Here is a 13793-nt window from a genome sequence, read left to right on the forward strand (position 1 = left end):
GGTGCAGGTAGCAGCTGAAGTCCTGACTACCTGCACCAATGAACATCCGCCACTAGATGGAGCCTAGGACTTCAGTGTAAGCCAGGAGCGAAGCCAGCAGGGGAGCCATGAACCAGGGGCCAGGAGGTGAGGGTGGGAAGGCTGGGGTGGAGGCAAGGCCAGATTGCAATGCCAGTAGGCAAGGCTGGCAGCGGGAGGAAGAGGGACTGATGGCGAGAGTGGGACACTGCAGGATAGCTCATGTGAGCAGCAGGCCACAGTTGAGGAAGTCTGTGGTGAATGACATTAACGTGAAACTGGCAACACTAAATGGATATATTGACAGTACTTTTTCAATGATATTAAAGTGAGACAATGTTAAGCAGGGACTTACTGTACATATGGCACTGAGAGCTCCCTGGGAGTAGCCAGAATCACTCACAACCAAGAGGGCTTTCATTTCATCAACGTACAGCTGGTTTGTGGCCACCAAAAGTGAATCTTTCAGCTGTGTGCTTGTTTCCTAGTCTCAGTCACTTTCAGGTGTTATAGCTGTTTACTCCCCATGCACAGTTGCAGGGATGACTCCTGGGCGATGGGGGTTATCCACAGAAGGCCTGGCTCACGACACCTGCGTGGAACCCACACGGCCCAGCAGAGGAGAAGGACAATACCCCCCCGTGCCTCAACAAGGACAGCAATAGAACAGACCATTGGATTGCTGAAGATGAGGTTCTACTGCCAGACCAGCCTACAGGCCAGCGACCTCTGGCCCCTGGAAGGGAAATGACAGTGGGCCCTTGGCATGAAGAAACCCATATGCATGGATCTGTCAAAGTCTCACACACTTCTGACTTGGAACGAGTTCGCACGTGCTTCACTAACACAAGCTCCAAATCTTGGTAGATCTTGCTAAGAATTCCATGCAGGTCCATACAAATGATGGAACGTCTCAGGTGCACATGCTGTTCAGACAACACCATAGAACCATAGAAAACCTTCTGAGGGGTGATAAGGAGGTGAGCACTATATGCTGGCTTACCACCGAGATTCCAATCCCCAAACCTAGTGGAAAACAGGACCACTGCCACACTGCCTGGAGGAGAACCTGCAGGGAGGCATTGCTAAACTGTGGGGCCACTCATTCTCTGCGCTGAGACATTATCAAAAACAACAGGTGGTTGCAGCAGCAGTTGTAGTTTTCCAGGGGGTCAGATCAGCAATTTGCTGCAGTTGTACTTCATCCACTCACACAGCCAGACTGATGTATTGCAGGAAGTATAGGCCTGTCTAGGTGCCTTTTAAATATAGTGCCCGGACCTCCAATCCCACGATTTAATAAGGGGTTGTTGAATCGCCTATCTGCCCCTGTTGCATGATGACTGGGCCCCTTGACTGTGAAGATCCAATTGGTTGGCTGCTGCGTAATTGTGGACGGTCAGTTATCCTGCCTCTGAGCAGAAGCCCTGGACACTTCCAGTGCCTCTGTCAGGACTCTCAACTCAACTACGAGATCTGCCCGTAGGATTGGGGGTATTATTTTGGCAGCGGACAGAACGCAGAGAGTAGGATTAAACTGGTTATTTTTGGATTGGCAAGCTGTGACTAGAGATATATGGAACAATCAGTGTTTGCATCTCAGGTAGGTACAATCTATACCATTGAATGAGTTGAGAGGGCTGACTGTAGTAGATTCAGATAACAGCAAAATACTGCGGATGCTGGAAATCTGAAACACCACTTATCTTTATTATTTTAAAATTTATTTCCATCCATTGTTTTATCTCCACCTTTTAGCCTATTTCGATCCCTGCCCCCCACCCCATCCCCACTAGGGCTATCTGTACCTTGCTCGTCCTGCTTTCTGCCCTTAATGTCACCATTAGCACATTCCTTAGCTAATATCACCACCGTCAAAACCCCTCTGTCCTTTTGCCTATGACATCTTTGGCAATCCCTTCTTTGTCCCACCTATCACTGGCCCTCTATCCAGCTCTACCTGTCCCATCCCCCTCAACCAGCTTATATTTCACCTCATTTCTATTTTTCCTTAGTTCTGATGAAGAGTCATACGGACTTGAAACGTTAACTGTGTTCCTCTCCGCAGATGCTGTCAGACCTGCTGAGTTTTTCCAGGTATTTTTGTTTTTGTTGTAGTAGATTCAGATTTGCTGACAATGCAAAGCTAGGCTGGAAAGTAAACTGAGGATTAATAAAGATGTTGCAAAAGGATTCACATAGGTTTTGTGAGTGGACAAGAGCATGGCAGATGGAATACAATGTGGAGAAATGTGAAGTTATCCACTTTGGTAGGAAAATAGTAAAGCAGAATGCTTTTTATATACGGAGGAATCTGGGTGTCCTTGTAGATAAATCATAGAAAGTTAACATTCAGGCACTGCAAACAGTTTGGAAAGCAAATGGTACGTTAGCCCCTTTTACAAAGAGATTGGAGTATCAGAGTAAAGAAAATTCTACATAAGAATATAGTTTTTATCTGAACTCAATTTGGAAAAAAACACGGTCCTAATTTTAAGATTGCTTTCTATTTAGATGGATGTCGTAGATCATCGCAAGTGCTCAGGTAAGGAGACTGCTTGGTTGCAATTGAAATTCTATAGCCTATGTTTTTGCTCACGATTTACAAAACTAAAGCTTTTCTTAAAGTGACCCGGTCCAGAATTTTCTCCTTTTAGGGAATCCACTGGAGGTGCACCTTGGACCTTCAATTCAGACTGATTTTTTGGAGATTTTGCATTTACAGGCTGACTCTCTAGTGTTTGCTGGAGATTGCATCTGAAAGGGTCATGGAGATTGGCTGCAGATGGCCTCAGATGTCTTGTGAGGCCAGCAGCCTCTCTGCTAGCTGAAGAGGCCGCATTTTTTAGAGGCTGGAGCCTACGCAGTGAAATGCCCTATGACCGATGTTATTAGTTTCTAGCCTGTTAAATTTTAAATCCCCCCATGACCCACAGCAGCACCGAATGCCAGGAGCAAACATCCCTTATGCCACCATTGCTAAAGTGCAAATTGCAAGAAATCTGTTATACAATGCATTCTCATCATTCGCATATAATAATGCGCCTGCCCATTTTGGACAGATGTTTAATATGGTTGACATCGTATATGATTATTTAACTCCAAGAGTCTCTAGAAATTCCCATCAATATCGAGCATGATCCCAGGAGTGAAAGCCATTAATGGTAGGTGAAAGGCAAGAAGAACTTAGGATGTGATACTCCAGGAAGCTTCATGGCACCTAGTGGGTTGGGCTTTTCTTGGCCAAATGCATAATGCACTACAACTGGTAGAAGGACCAGCTGGTCCTTTCTTGCCTGTTATTTCCTCCTATTTCTCATCTACATGCTTCTTCTCAGTGACATCATTAAAAACATGGCATCAGTTTCTACATGTATGCTGACGACACCCAGCACTATCTCACCACCACCTTTCTTGACTCCTCCACTGTTGCTAAATTATCAGATTGCTTGTCTGACATCCAGTGTTGGATGAGCGCAGAAATTTCCTTCAATTAACTATTGGGAAGACTGAAGCCAGTGCCTTTGGTCCCTGCTACAAATTCAGTTCCCTAACCACCAACTCCAGTCCTCTCTCCCTTTCAACCACCTGAGACTGAATCAGACTGTTCACAACCTTGGTGTCCCACTTGACCTTGAGATGAGCTTACAGTCACATGTTGCACCATTAATTAGTTCCACCTCCATAATATCACCTAACTTTACCCTGTCACAGCACATCTGCTGCTGAAACACTAATTCATGCTTTTGTTACCCCAAGAGTTGACTATTCTCACATTCTCCTGAGCCAGCTTCCCACATTCTACTTTCCATAAATTTGACGTCATCCAAAATTCTGATTGCCCATTTACCCCTGTGCTCGCTGACCTTCATTGGCACCCAGTTAAGCAAAGCCTTAATTTTTAAAATTCTGATCCAGGAACAAGACAGCTCTCTTTTTTATTCAGTGATGCCCACATCCTGTGGAAGAATTAAAAAAAAGAGAATTGTATTACTTTCTTTGATGAAAGTTTTAAAATGGAGGCTTTGCTGGTCTCTGAAAATATCTCTGATCCTAATCAGATAAATATTAAGAGCCAGCGCTCATGAAAAAATTAAAATAATAATGGCCTGGTTTAATGAAATCAAGCTTACAGGGATAAGACTTGCCCACCAGAACATATGTCAGGAAGTCATGGGTGGTTTCTTATGATTTTTCACTTATTAAAATTAACAGATGGAAAAGTAAAAGTCCCATACCTGCAACTTCCTGATATAGTTTGCTGAGCATCAAGGATGTCTAATAGAGCCCTTTCCTGTAAAATCAACTCCTAGAAGCATGGAGTTACTTTTATATATGTGGTACAAAAAAGTATTGATCATGCAAGATAAGTCGTTTGTTTTCAATTTAAGGTTATGGAATGGCAATCTGTTAACATATATGTTTTACCATCTCTTATAGCTCCACAGTGGCATCATTGAAATCAGTATTAACTGAAACTGAGGCCGCAGTGTTTGAACTTCCTCCATGGCTGGCACTCATTGAAGCTAAGAACAGTAAGTGAAATAGTTTCAAAAGTGCGGTTGAGTCCAAACCATATTGACCCTGAAAATTCATGGCTTGCAGGCCCGTTGCACTAGAATCATGTCCATCAATGCTCTTCTGCAAGTTCAGTTGGAGGGCATCTCATCTATATAGGGCCAGTGGGCACCTTTGCCACTACAGATGTATCTCAGGTGCCTGCCTGCCCCATGCTATTACAAACTCTGGCGCCTGGCCATCATTGGAGGGGAGGTCCCTGCCTCACCTCATAGAGCTCAAGCATTAGGCTTTATGTAAGGCAACAGTGCAAAACTCCTTAAAAGAAATTTTCATGTCCCTGTTCTTTCATGGCCTAGTGTGTTTCCCTTCCACCACTCACCCCCATCCCCCTCCCCACTCCCCAGCTATAGTGGAGGTCACATTTGTACTTCTGAACAACAGCTCACTTCATCTTATTCCGAATACCAGTTTCCAGCATTACACTGAGGGCAGAATTTTCTGTGGCTGCTGGCGTTGGCGTGTTTGGTGGAAGGAGTAGACAATATGGCAAGAGGGCCAAAAATTGGACAACATCGTGAAAGCAGTTTGCAATTATCTGCTCAGCCGGTCAATGGCAGGCCACGTTTCCCACGATCGGACGTAGGGAACCTCATTGTAATACACTTGCATATCATTATAAGGCCAGCCTATTGGAATCATCCCTCTTGCTGGATTGTCCACCCACGCCAGTGGGTAAACATGCCAGTGCAGAACACATCTTGACAAGTGTGACATGCAGAAGTTGAAACTTACCGCCAGGGTTTGCTCACATTGCGGACATCAGAGGAGCAGAGGATGCTGGACCCTGACAGCAACGGGACCCTGGAGGCACGTCCATCACATGCTGGGTGGATTCTTATTGACATGGCTCTGCCACAAAGCAGCTCATGGAAGGTGTAAATTCACCTTTGAGGCTCTGCTCGCAATGGATGATGGTCGAAGGGGGTGGAGAGGAAGGTCCAGCTGTGTTTGGGAGAGGAAGATCTAGGATCAACCAGGTGGGGAAGAGGTGTCAGTGTTGTCGGGGGTGGGGGGGAGGTGTTGGTGGTGGTGAGGTTGGGAGAAAGGGGGGAATGAAGGTGTCAGGAGGTGGGAGAGCGAAGGTATCGGCGGGGCGGTTGGGAGGGGGGAGCGAAGGTGTCAGGGAGAGGTTGGGGGGACGGATTACAGGGGGAGGGGGGGGTGTGACTGGGAAGAAGATGGCAGCTTGGGAGGTAGGTGTAAGGGGGGGTTGAAGGTGTAAGGGAAGGAGTCCAGCGGAGGAAGGAGTGCAGAGTGGGGAAAGAGTCCAGCGGAGGAAGGAGTTGGGAATGAGGAAGGAGTAAGGATGGAGGAAGAAGTAAGGATGTCTGAAGTAGTTGGGAAGGGGGAAGGACTAAGATGGGGCTAGGGGAAGAAGGAGGTCCGGGGTTGGGTGGGGGGTGGGGGAGCAGGAAGGAGTTCCAAGGGGTGAAGGAGTTCCAAGTGGTGAAGAAGTTCCAAGGCGGGAAGATGCTCCAAGGGGGGCTAAGGGTTCCAAGGGGGTAGGAGTCTGGAGTGGGGGTGCCCAGGTGCAAGGGAGGGCTCTGATGAGTGCATGACTGCCTCCTGGGGAAAGAACTGAGGGTGGGTGTGGTATGAGGGAATGGTGAGAATGACTGAGGGTAGAGTGAGGCGGTAGGGTTGGAGGGTGAGGGTTCAATGGTATTGGGAGCAGGGATGGCGAGAGATGTTGGTGGGGACTCTGGGGGTGGGTAGGAGGAGGTCGGGGAGGTTAATGTGGATGGTGGATGCAGTTGGAAGACTTGCAAAGCCTGTCAATGAAGCTGAAGGACACCAGTACACATTATTCAGCGAAAGTGAATATATTTCCAGGTTATGTGACCTACCAGCCACAACCCTTTTCTTTCGGTGATGTTTGGTGTTGCAACCAACTGTGATCAGAATTTCTTAAGTTTTAAACACCTTAGTCTTCGAGGTGCTGCCCTGACACCCACAGCAGGGGTGGAGACAGCCTGTGCAATGATTGGCCCTGTTGCCTCTGATGCCTTTGCCGTGGATCCTGGCTTGCTTTGGATGTCCTCAGAGGTGAGGACAGTCTCTAAGGTTCCAGAGTGGATGACCCAGGGGTGTCCAGCTGCTTCTCCTCCTCTGTTTGGGTGTCCGGGGTCCCTGACCTGACTCCATGAGGGTAAGGAGCACCTGGGGGGACGTTGAGATGCCCTGTTTCCCTCTCGTGCTGCCACTACAGGAACTCACCCATGATGGAGTGCAGGTCCGTGCACATCTCCGTGTTCTGCTGGACCAGGGTCACAATGGCGTCCGCCACCCTCCCCATGGAGACCTCCATATGCGCACACATGTGGGCACCACTTCGTCAGAGAGCAGGCGGACACACTCCTCCGACTCGCCTGCCACTCTATTGAGGGCTTCCAATAACTCTGCGAGATGTTCCCCCCTCCTTCCACTGAATCTCCACGATGAGTTGGAAGGACAAATCCAGAGGCTTGTCATTTGACTCGGACTAGCAGTCTTCCGAGTGCCGGGGAACCCGGCTGAACCTGCCTCCTCCTGCTGTGGATACGTGCCTGTGCAGTGACCATCAGATTGTGAACCCGAGTCTGCCCTAGATCTAGATCCCACCGAGGTGTGTGTCTCTGCAGTGGTGGAGAGTGTGGGTAAGCACTGTGACAGGTCTTCCAGGCTGCTTATTTCCAATTCTTCAATGGAGGAGGTGTCCTCTTGGCTGGAGATGAGGACTTGGCTGGAGCTGAGGGATGACTGGCTGAGGGTGTCGGTCCCTTGGTAGAGCTCCTTGTGAACCAAAGTAGAGATAATTAGTGCATGGCAGCAGAGTCAAAAACAGGAGAGACAGAGCACTCACAGTTGCATTGAGAGAGGGATGATGTGGTGCAGGATCCTCACAAGAGTGTTTGCCATCGACCTCACCACCGCTGCAGGCACAGCCCATGTCCTCACCAGTCAGTGGGATGCCACGTTCCTCAAAGTGTGTGAGGGACCTAATGTGGGCCACTCCACCCCCAGTCTGGGACCTCTCCCTGCTGCTGTGAACCAGCTTCTCCTGTATGGAAACAGATGGAGAGAGTGTGAGCAGGACGTGTGGCACTGCGTGGAATGTTTGGTGAGCGGAGACCTGGATGGGATGAGGATGCAAACTCAGGAGGATATGAGCCTGAGGTTGATAGGGTGCATGTGAGAGTTAGTGGTGTTGTCCCTTGAGGTGTGAGATTCCTGTGGATGTGTGATGGGTTTGTGAGTGTGTGAGTTGAGAGCGATGAGAAGAGTGACTCACCCTGGTAGAATGGATGAGACCATTCATTCTGTTGTGGCATTGGGTGGCTCTTTTGCAGGGCATTGGCACTGACCACTGCTGCCACTGCCTCCCATGCTGGATTGGTGATGCTGCTGCCCATCCTGCAGCCAGAGCTGCGGTAGAGGACATCATGGTGGGCCTCCACTGCATCCAAACCACACTCGAGTGATGCATCATTAAACTGGCGTGGGGGCGGGAGTTGGGGGGGGAGGTGGGTGAAGCCTTTTTGTCTTTTGGGGCCATGTCTTCTGTGCAGCAGCCCTGGGCTGGAAGCACTGAGAGGTGTGTGCGCGGCTGCACTTTAAATGTGGCATCCGGTGTGATGAGGTGGCGAGGTGATGGCGTGGTGGGCGAATGAGGGCTCGTCCACGGTCGAAATGACATGTTTGCTGGGAATGTATAATTAATGTGGCGGGAGTTGGACAATATGGCGTGAGAAGCCACTATTGCAGCCAGTGGGTAAAATGTCATTTTTCCCACCCACCACTGCACTTAGTGCAAACCTGGGACGATTCTGCCCTGAGTCTCTTTCGGGTTTGTGGAGTCAGAACCTCTGGTGTGAGAACCCCAAACCCATTGGCATTCTTATCCAATAAACTGTTGACAACATCTCCTGCTGTGTCAACTGCTCAAATGGTCCTTCAAGCTCACCTGAAGCCTCAGGTTTTATAATCTCACTGCCAGTTCATGGACCGTTTTAGTATACTATTATTTTGCGTGTAAAGGTTGAAACAAAGGGTACACTGTTCGATTACTTATTATGGAGTCTATATGCACAAAGACCCAGATTAGCCTACCTCTCATTTGCCTTTCAGACCTAGTCTGGCTTAAACCTGCTCCACCATTTGATGGTTTTGTGCTCTGTCACCAAGGTTGCCTTCTCTAGGTGATAGTCCAGAATAAGGTTTTTACATAGCAGAATAGAATAAAGATCAGCCCACCACGTACGCCTCGATTTCTTAAAGGATATTGTTCTCAGGTGGTTTTCCCCCAAGTGAAAGCATATCTTATTTGTATGTGAATATTATACATCTTTCAAAATCAAGCCTAAAACTATATATATATATATATATATATATATATATATGTAAGTAAGCTGACATTCTTTATCCAGGTTTATGTTTTTAAATTTAATTTTCCATTCTCTTTTTTCCTAATGTAGCTACAGAACTTCGCTTTCGGCAGAAGTGAGTATTCATTTATTGCTTAGTTTATGCATTTGGACGTCTAAAACATATAATCATAAGTTATGAATCTTTGTAATTACAAATAAATGCTATGGGATATTCCTAATGACTCACTTAATCCACCAATTAGTGATACTAGAATCAGTGAAGAAGGAAGCCATGCAGCCCATTGTGTCAGTGCTGACTTCCTACAAGAGCAACTCAGCTCGTCCCATGACCTTGCCCTTTCCCCACGGCCCTTCAATTTTTTTCTCCACAGGTGGCTTATCTCATCCCCTGTTGAATGTCATGATTGATTCTGTGTCCAGCACACTTTTAAGCAGTGCATTCTGGGTTCTAACCACCTGCTGCATTAAAAAAATGTTTTCCTTCATGTCGCCAGTGGTTCTTATGCCATATATAAAGCTGAAATTGGTGTCCTTTTGGTTCTGGACCCTTCCATCCAATGGGAACAGTTTCTCTCTATCTGTTCAGTCCCGATCCCCTCACAATTTTGAACCCTTCTGTCAAATCCCCCCTCAACCTTCTCCAAGGAGAACAACCCTAGCTATCCACATGACTGAAGTCTCTCATCCCTGGAACCATTCTCATAAATCTTTTCCACACCCATAAAAAAGCCTTCACATCCTTCCCAAAGTGCAAATGCCCAAACTGGACACAATGATCAAGCTGAGGCTGAACCAGTCTTTTATAGAGGTTCATCATTTACTGCTTTGCTTTTGTGATTTATGTCTCTATTTAAAATCCCCTGTGCCTTTTTAACCACTTTCTCCACCTGCCCTGCCACCTTTAACTATTTGCACATATACCACCAGGGGCAGAATTTTATGTTCCCTGCCCACAGGTGTGCAGGTGGGGAGGCGGTTTGGTGTGTTGGGCAGGGGGGGGGGGGGGGGCCCACGTGGTGGGGATGACCTTCCTCGGATGACCTTCCCACTGGGCTCCCACCCACCCCAACCTCTCTGCAATCTTACAGTGGGATGGGTGAGGCCTAGGCTGGCCGCACGCCCTTGCCCCATTTGAGGCCCTGAAGTGCTGAAGTGGCCAATTAATGACCACTTGAGGACCATTTTGCACCTAGCCTCAATTTTCAGACTGGGTGGGAGGAGTTCAGGGGCAGGCGGAAGGCCCAGAAAGTAACTCTGTTCAGGCCTCGCATGGGGACGGGGTTGGAGGGGTGGGGGGGTGGGGGGGCGCTCCTCCATCAAGGGCCTCTTTTCAACATTGAGTGCCCTCATCCCCACCCCCACAACAACAAGGCCTGGCCCCGGGGTGTCCTCTCCGCTTCCCGCACCAACATCCCCACCCCACACCCCACTCTGCCCACGCCTCTCAGTAGGCGCTGCTTTCACCTTCCTGGCAGAGGGCATTAGATCATTCTTTTCCTGCATTGCAGGGCAGTCCTCTTTTGTGTGCCCTGGGTGCTGACCTCTTTGGCCACCTGCTCCCAAGCTGGCGTGGTCAAGTGGGAGGACCTCCTGCTCCCATCCCGAGGAAGGAGGATCTCCTACCTCTCCTGGGTGGCCTCGAGGAAAATCAGCTTGTGGTGCTGCTGGGACTGGACAGCAGACAGCTGCTGGCCAAACTCTGAGGCGGGATTTCCCCCCTGAGTGAGGGGTGGATGTCCCTCCTCTAGTCAATTAACAGTTATCGGAGCGTTAAATGGCTGTGAGGCCATCTTCGGATGGCGGGAAGGGAGCCCCAGCTCTCCCTGTTCCTGCAGCCCCTTTAAAGTTCTATCCTTTATTTTTTATTGCCACTTCTTGTTCCTATGAAAATGTATCATTTCACACTTCTCTACATTAAATTTCATCTGCCACATATCTGCCTATTCAACCAGCCTGCCTCTGTCTTCTTGAAGGCAAACGCTGTCCTCAAGTCTTGTGTCATCCGCAAATCAACCCCAAGTCACACCCAAGTCCAAGCCATTAATATACATCAAGAAAAGCAGTGGTCCAAGTGCTAATCCCTGGAGACCCTTGCTGTCTGCCCTACTCCAGTCCACCACTACTTCCTGTTGCCTGTTACTCAACTAACTTCATATCCATGCTGCTACTTCCCCTTTTATTCCATGGGCTTCAACTTTGGTGTCAAGTCTATTATGTGACATTTTAATCAAACTAAATTGTATAGGCTAGGAAAATCCAAGGCCGGAATTTTCTGGCTCCGTTGGTGTCGGAAGCTATGGCCGGCAAGAATTGGGACAATTCGGCGTGAGGGGGAGAAATTGGTTTCCCGCCGGCGTGGAAGCAGAGCGGAATCATCCACCATGGAATCGTCCACCATGGCACAACAAGAATCCTGCAGGAGGCCGGCGTAAACCTGATTTGCATCCCGGTAATGGGATGCAAAGTAAGGCCCAACCGGAATTGTCCCCCCATGCCTGATTTTCCGTTATGCCGGCGGGAAAACACGCTGGCCCAAAACATGACTGGACAAGCATGACACGCAGAAGTCGGGACTTACCCTCAGGGTCTTGCTCAGATTGTGGACATCCGAGGAGCAGAAGATGCCGGAGCCCTGCAGCTACCGAACCCTGGAGGAACACGTGCATCGCATACTCAGTAGATCCTCATGGACATGGCTCTGCTGCGAAGCAGCTCACAGAAGGTGGGAGGTCTCCGTTGATACTTCAGGTCCGCTTCAGACCTTCATTGTCTTGGCCATGGCTACGGATAATCAGCGAGGTGCGGGGGGGGTGGCAGGGTGGGGAGGAATATCTAGGTGTGACTGGGAAAGGGCGGTGTATCAGTGTTGTGGGGGAATGGGGATGAGGTTGAGAGGGGCGGGACGAAGGTGTTAGCGGGCGTGAGGTTGGGAGCGGGAGGAGGGACTACAGGAGGATGTAACGGGGGGAGGAGGTGGAAAGTTGGGAGGTAGGTATTGGGTGGGAAGGTGTAAGGGAGGGGGTTTGGAGGGTGGAGGGAGCTCAGGGATGGGGAAGGTGCCTGGTGGGAGTGGGGGAGAGGAAGGTGTCTGGGTGGAGGAAGGGAGTTCGGAGGGGGGAAGGTTTCCATGAGGAGGAGAGAGTTCGGAGGGTGGAAGATGTCTGAGGGTAGAAGGGAGTGGGAGTGGAGGAGGGAGTAAGGGGGAAGTGATGCCCAGATGAATGTACAAGGGAGGGGTCTGTAGAGTCAATGATTGCCTCCTGGGGAGTGAACTGAGGGTGGGCATGGTAGGAGGGAATGTTGAGTGTGACATGAGGCAAAGAGAGCAGGTAGGGTAGGAGGGTAAGGGTGCAACGGTAGCAGTTGCAGGGATGGTGAGGGCAGTTGGTGGGGACCTGGAGGCAGACACAGGCCCTGGGGGTGGGAAGGAGGAGGTCAGGGAGGTCAATGGGGATGGGGTTCTCAGGAAGGTAGGGAAGGTGCACATTCACCTGGACATCCTGGAAAGACAAGGTTCTAGTTGGTAAGTGACAGTGGGGAGGTGGAATGTGATGCCAGGGGGAGTTGACAGTGATAGGGAAAGGACATGGATGATTTGGGGTGGGTGGGGGGGTGTGGGGGGGCGTGCGGGGGTGGGGGCTGATGTGGGGGAAAGGACGGGGGAGCTGACCGTATACTTGACCATGACCATGGCTGTCAAAATCAAAATTGAGCTGAGCCTCGTATTGGACGGGCACAGGTGCTGCATGGGAGTATGATCAGTGGGTGGGCGGAGATGCAGGTCAGCTCAGATGGACAACTGAAAGAGAACCCCAGCAGGCAGCATTGAAAATGTTCCGGACAGTAAGATGAGTGAGATGGGTGAAGGCCCCGCTTGTGTGGGAGAACGTTTGCACAAGGCTCCGTAAGGCCCTGCCACATACACACTCCTCCCTCCAGAATCACTTGTGGTCCAGCTGCATGCAGCTAAACTGCTAGTGGGGGTAGATGCAGTGGGAGGACTCGTGAAGCCTGTCAATTAAGCTGAAAGACAACATTACACACTGTTCAGTGAAAGTGGATATATTTTCAGATTATAAAGAGACAAAATGTGTTCGCCCGTGCAACCACTTGTGATCAGAATTTCTTAACTTTCAAGTCTACCACTTCTTCTAGGTGCTGCCCTGACATCCACGATAGGGGTGGAGACAGCCTGTGCTATGGTTGGCCCTATTGCCTCTGATGCCTTCAGCATGTGTCCTCTGGAGTGTCAGGGCCTTGTGGGTCCCAGCTTGCTTTGGCTGTCCTCCTGTGGGCCAGTTGGTCCCTCTGTGATGACAGAGGATGAGGTTGAGGGGGGTAGTCACAGGCAAAGGGGACCCAGTGGGGAGTTGTGGAGTGGACAGCCTCTGAGGTTCCTGAGCAGATGTGCAGCTGTTGCTCCTCCTCCCTTCAGGTGCCCAAGGGCCCAGCCTGACTTATTGAGGGGAAGGAGCACCTGGAGGGATGTTGAGGTGCCCTGTTTCACACTCACGTTGTCACTGCAGGGACTCCCCCTGACTACCACTATGGAATGTAGGTCTCTACATATCTCCATGTTCTGCTGGATTAGAGTCCCCGTGGTGTCCACCAACCTTCCCATGGAGACCTCCATACGCGCACATGTGGGCACCACTTCATCAGAGAGCAGGCGGATGCACTCCTCTGATTCCCTTGCCACTGTTTTGAGGGCTTCCATCAGCTCTGCATGATATTCCCTCACCTTCTGCTGAATCTCCACGATGAGCTGAAAGGCTAAATCCATAGGCTCATCATCTGACGTGGACCTCACAGATGCCTGATTCCCAG

At 49.7% G+C, this 13793-nt stretch overlaps 1 protein-coding gene across 1 annotated transcript in view; it reads left to right on the forward strand.

The window, feature by feature from the left end:
* The window catches only part of LOC121276072, a 45142-nt gene extending 34473 nt beyond the window's left edge, over window positions 1–10669 (forward strand). Inside the window, exons 5-8 of the mRNA XM_041184012.1 lie at window positions 2533–2563; window positions 4459–4553; window positions 9054–9078; window positions 10531–10669. Coding sequence (XP_041039946.1) covers window positions 2533–2563; window positions 4459–4553; window positions 9054–9078; window positions 10531–10669 — 290 coding nt within the window. The remainder of the gene's footprint in view (window positions 1–2532; window positions 2564–4458; window positions 4554–9053; window positions 9079–10530) is intronic.
* The last annotated feature ends 3124 nt before the right edge of the window (window positions 10670–13793 follow it).

Source organism: Carcharodon carcharias, chromosome 3, assembly GCF_017639515.1.
Source record: "Carcharodon carcharias isolate sCarCar2 chromosome 3, sCarCar2.pri, whole genome shotgun sequence".
In the NCBI taxonomy this organism is placed as follows: Eukaryota; Metazoa; Chordata; class Chondrichthyes; order Lamniformes; family Lamnidae; genus Carcharodon; species Carcharodon carcharias.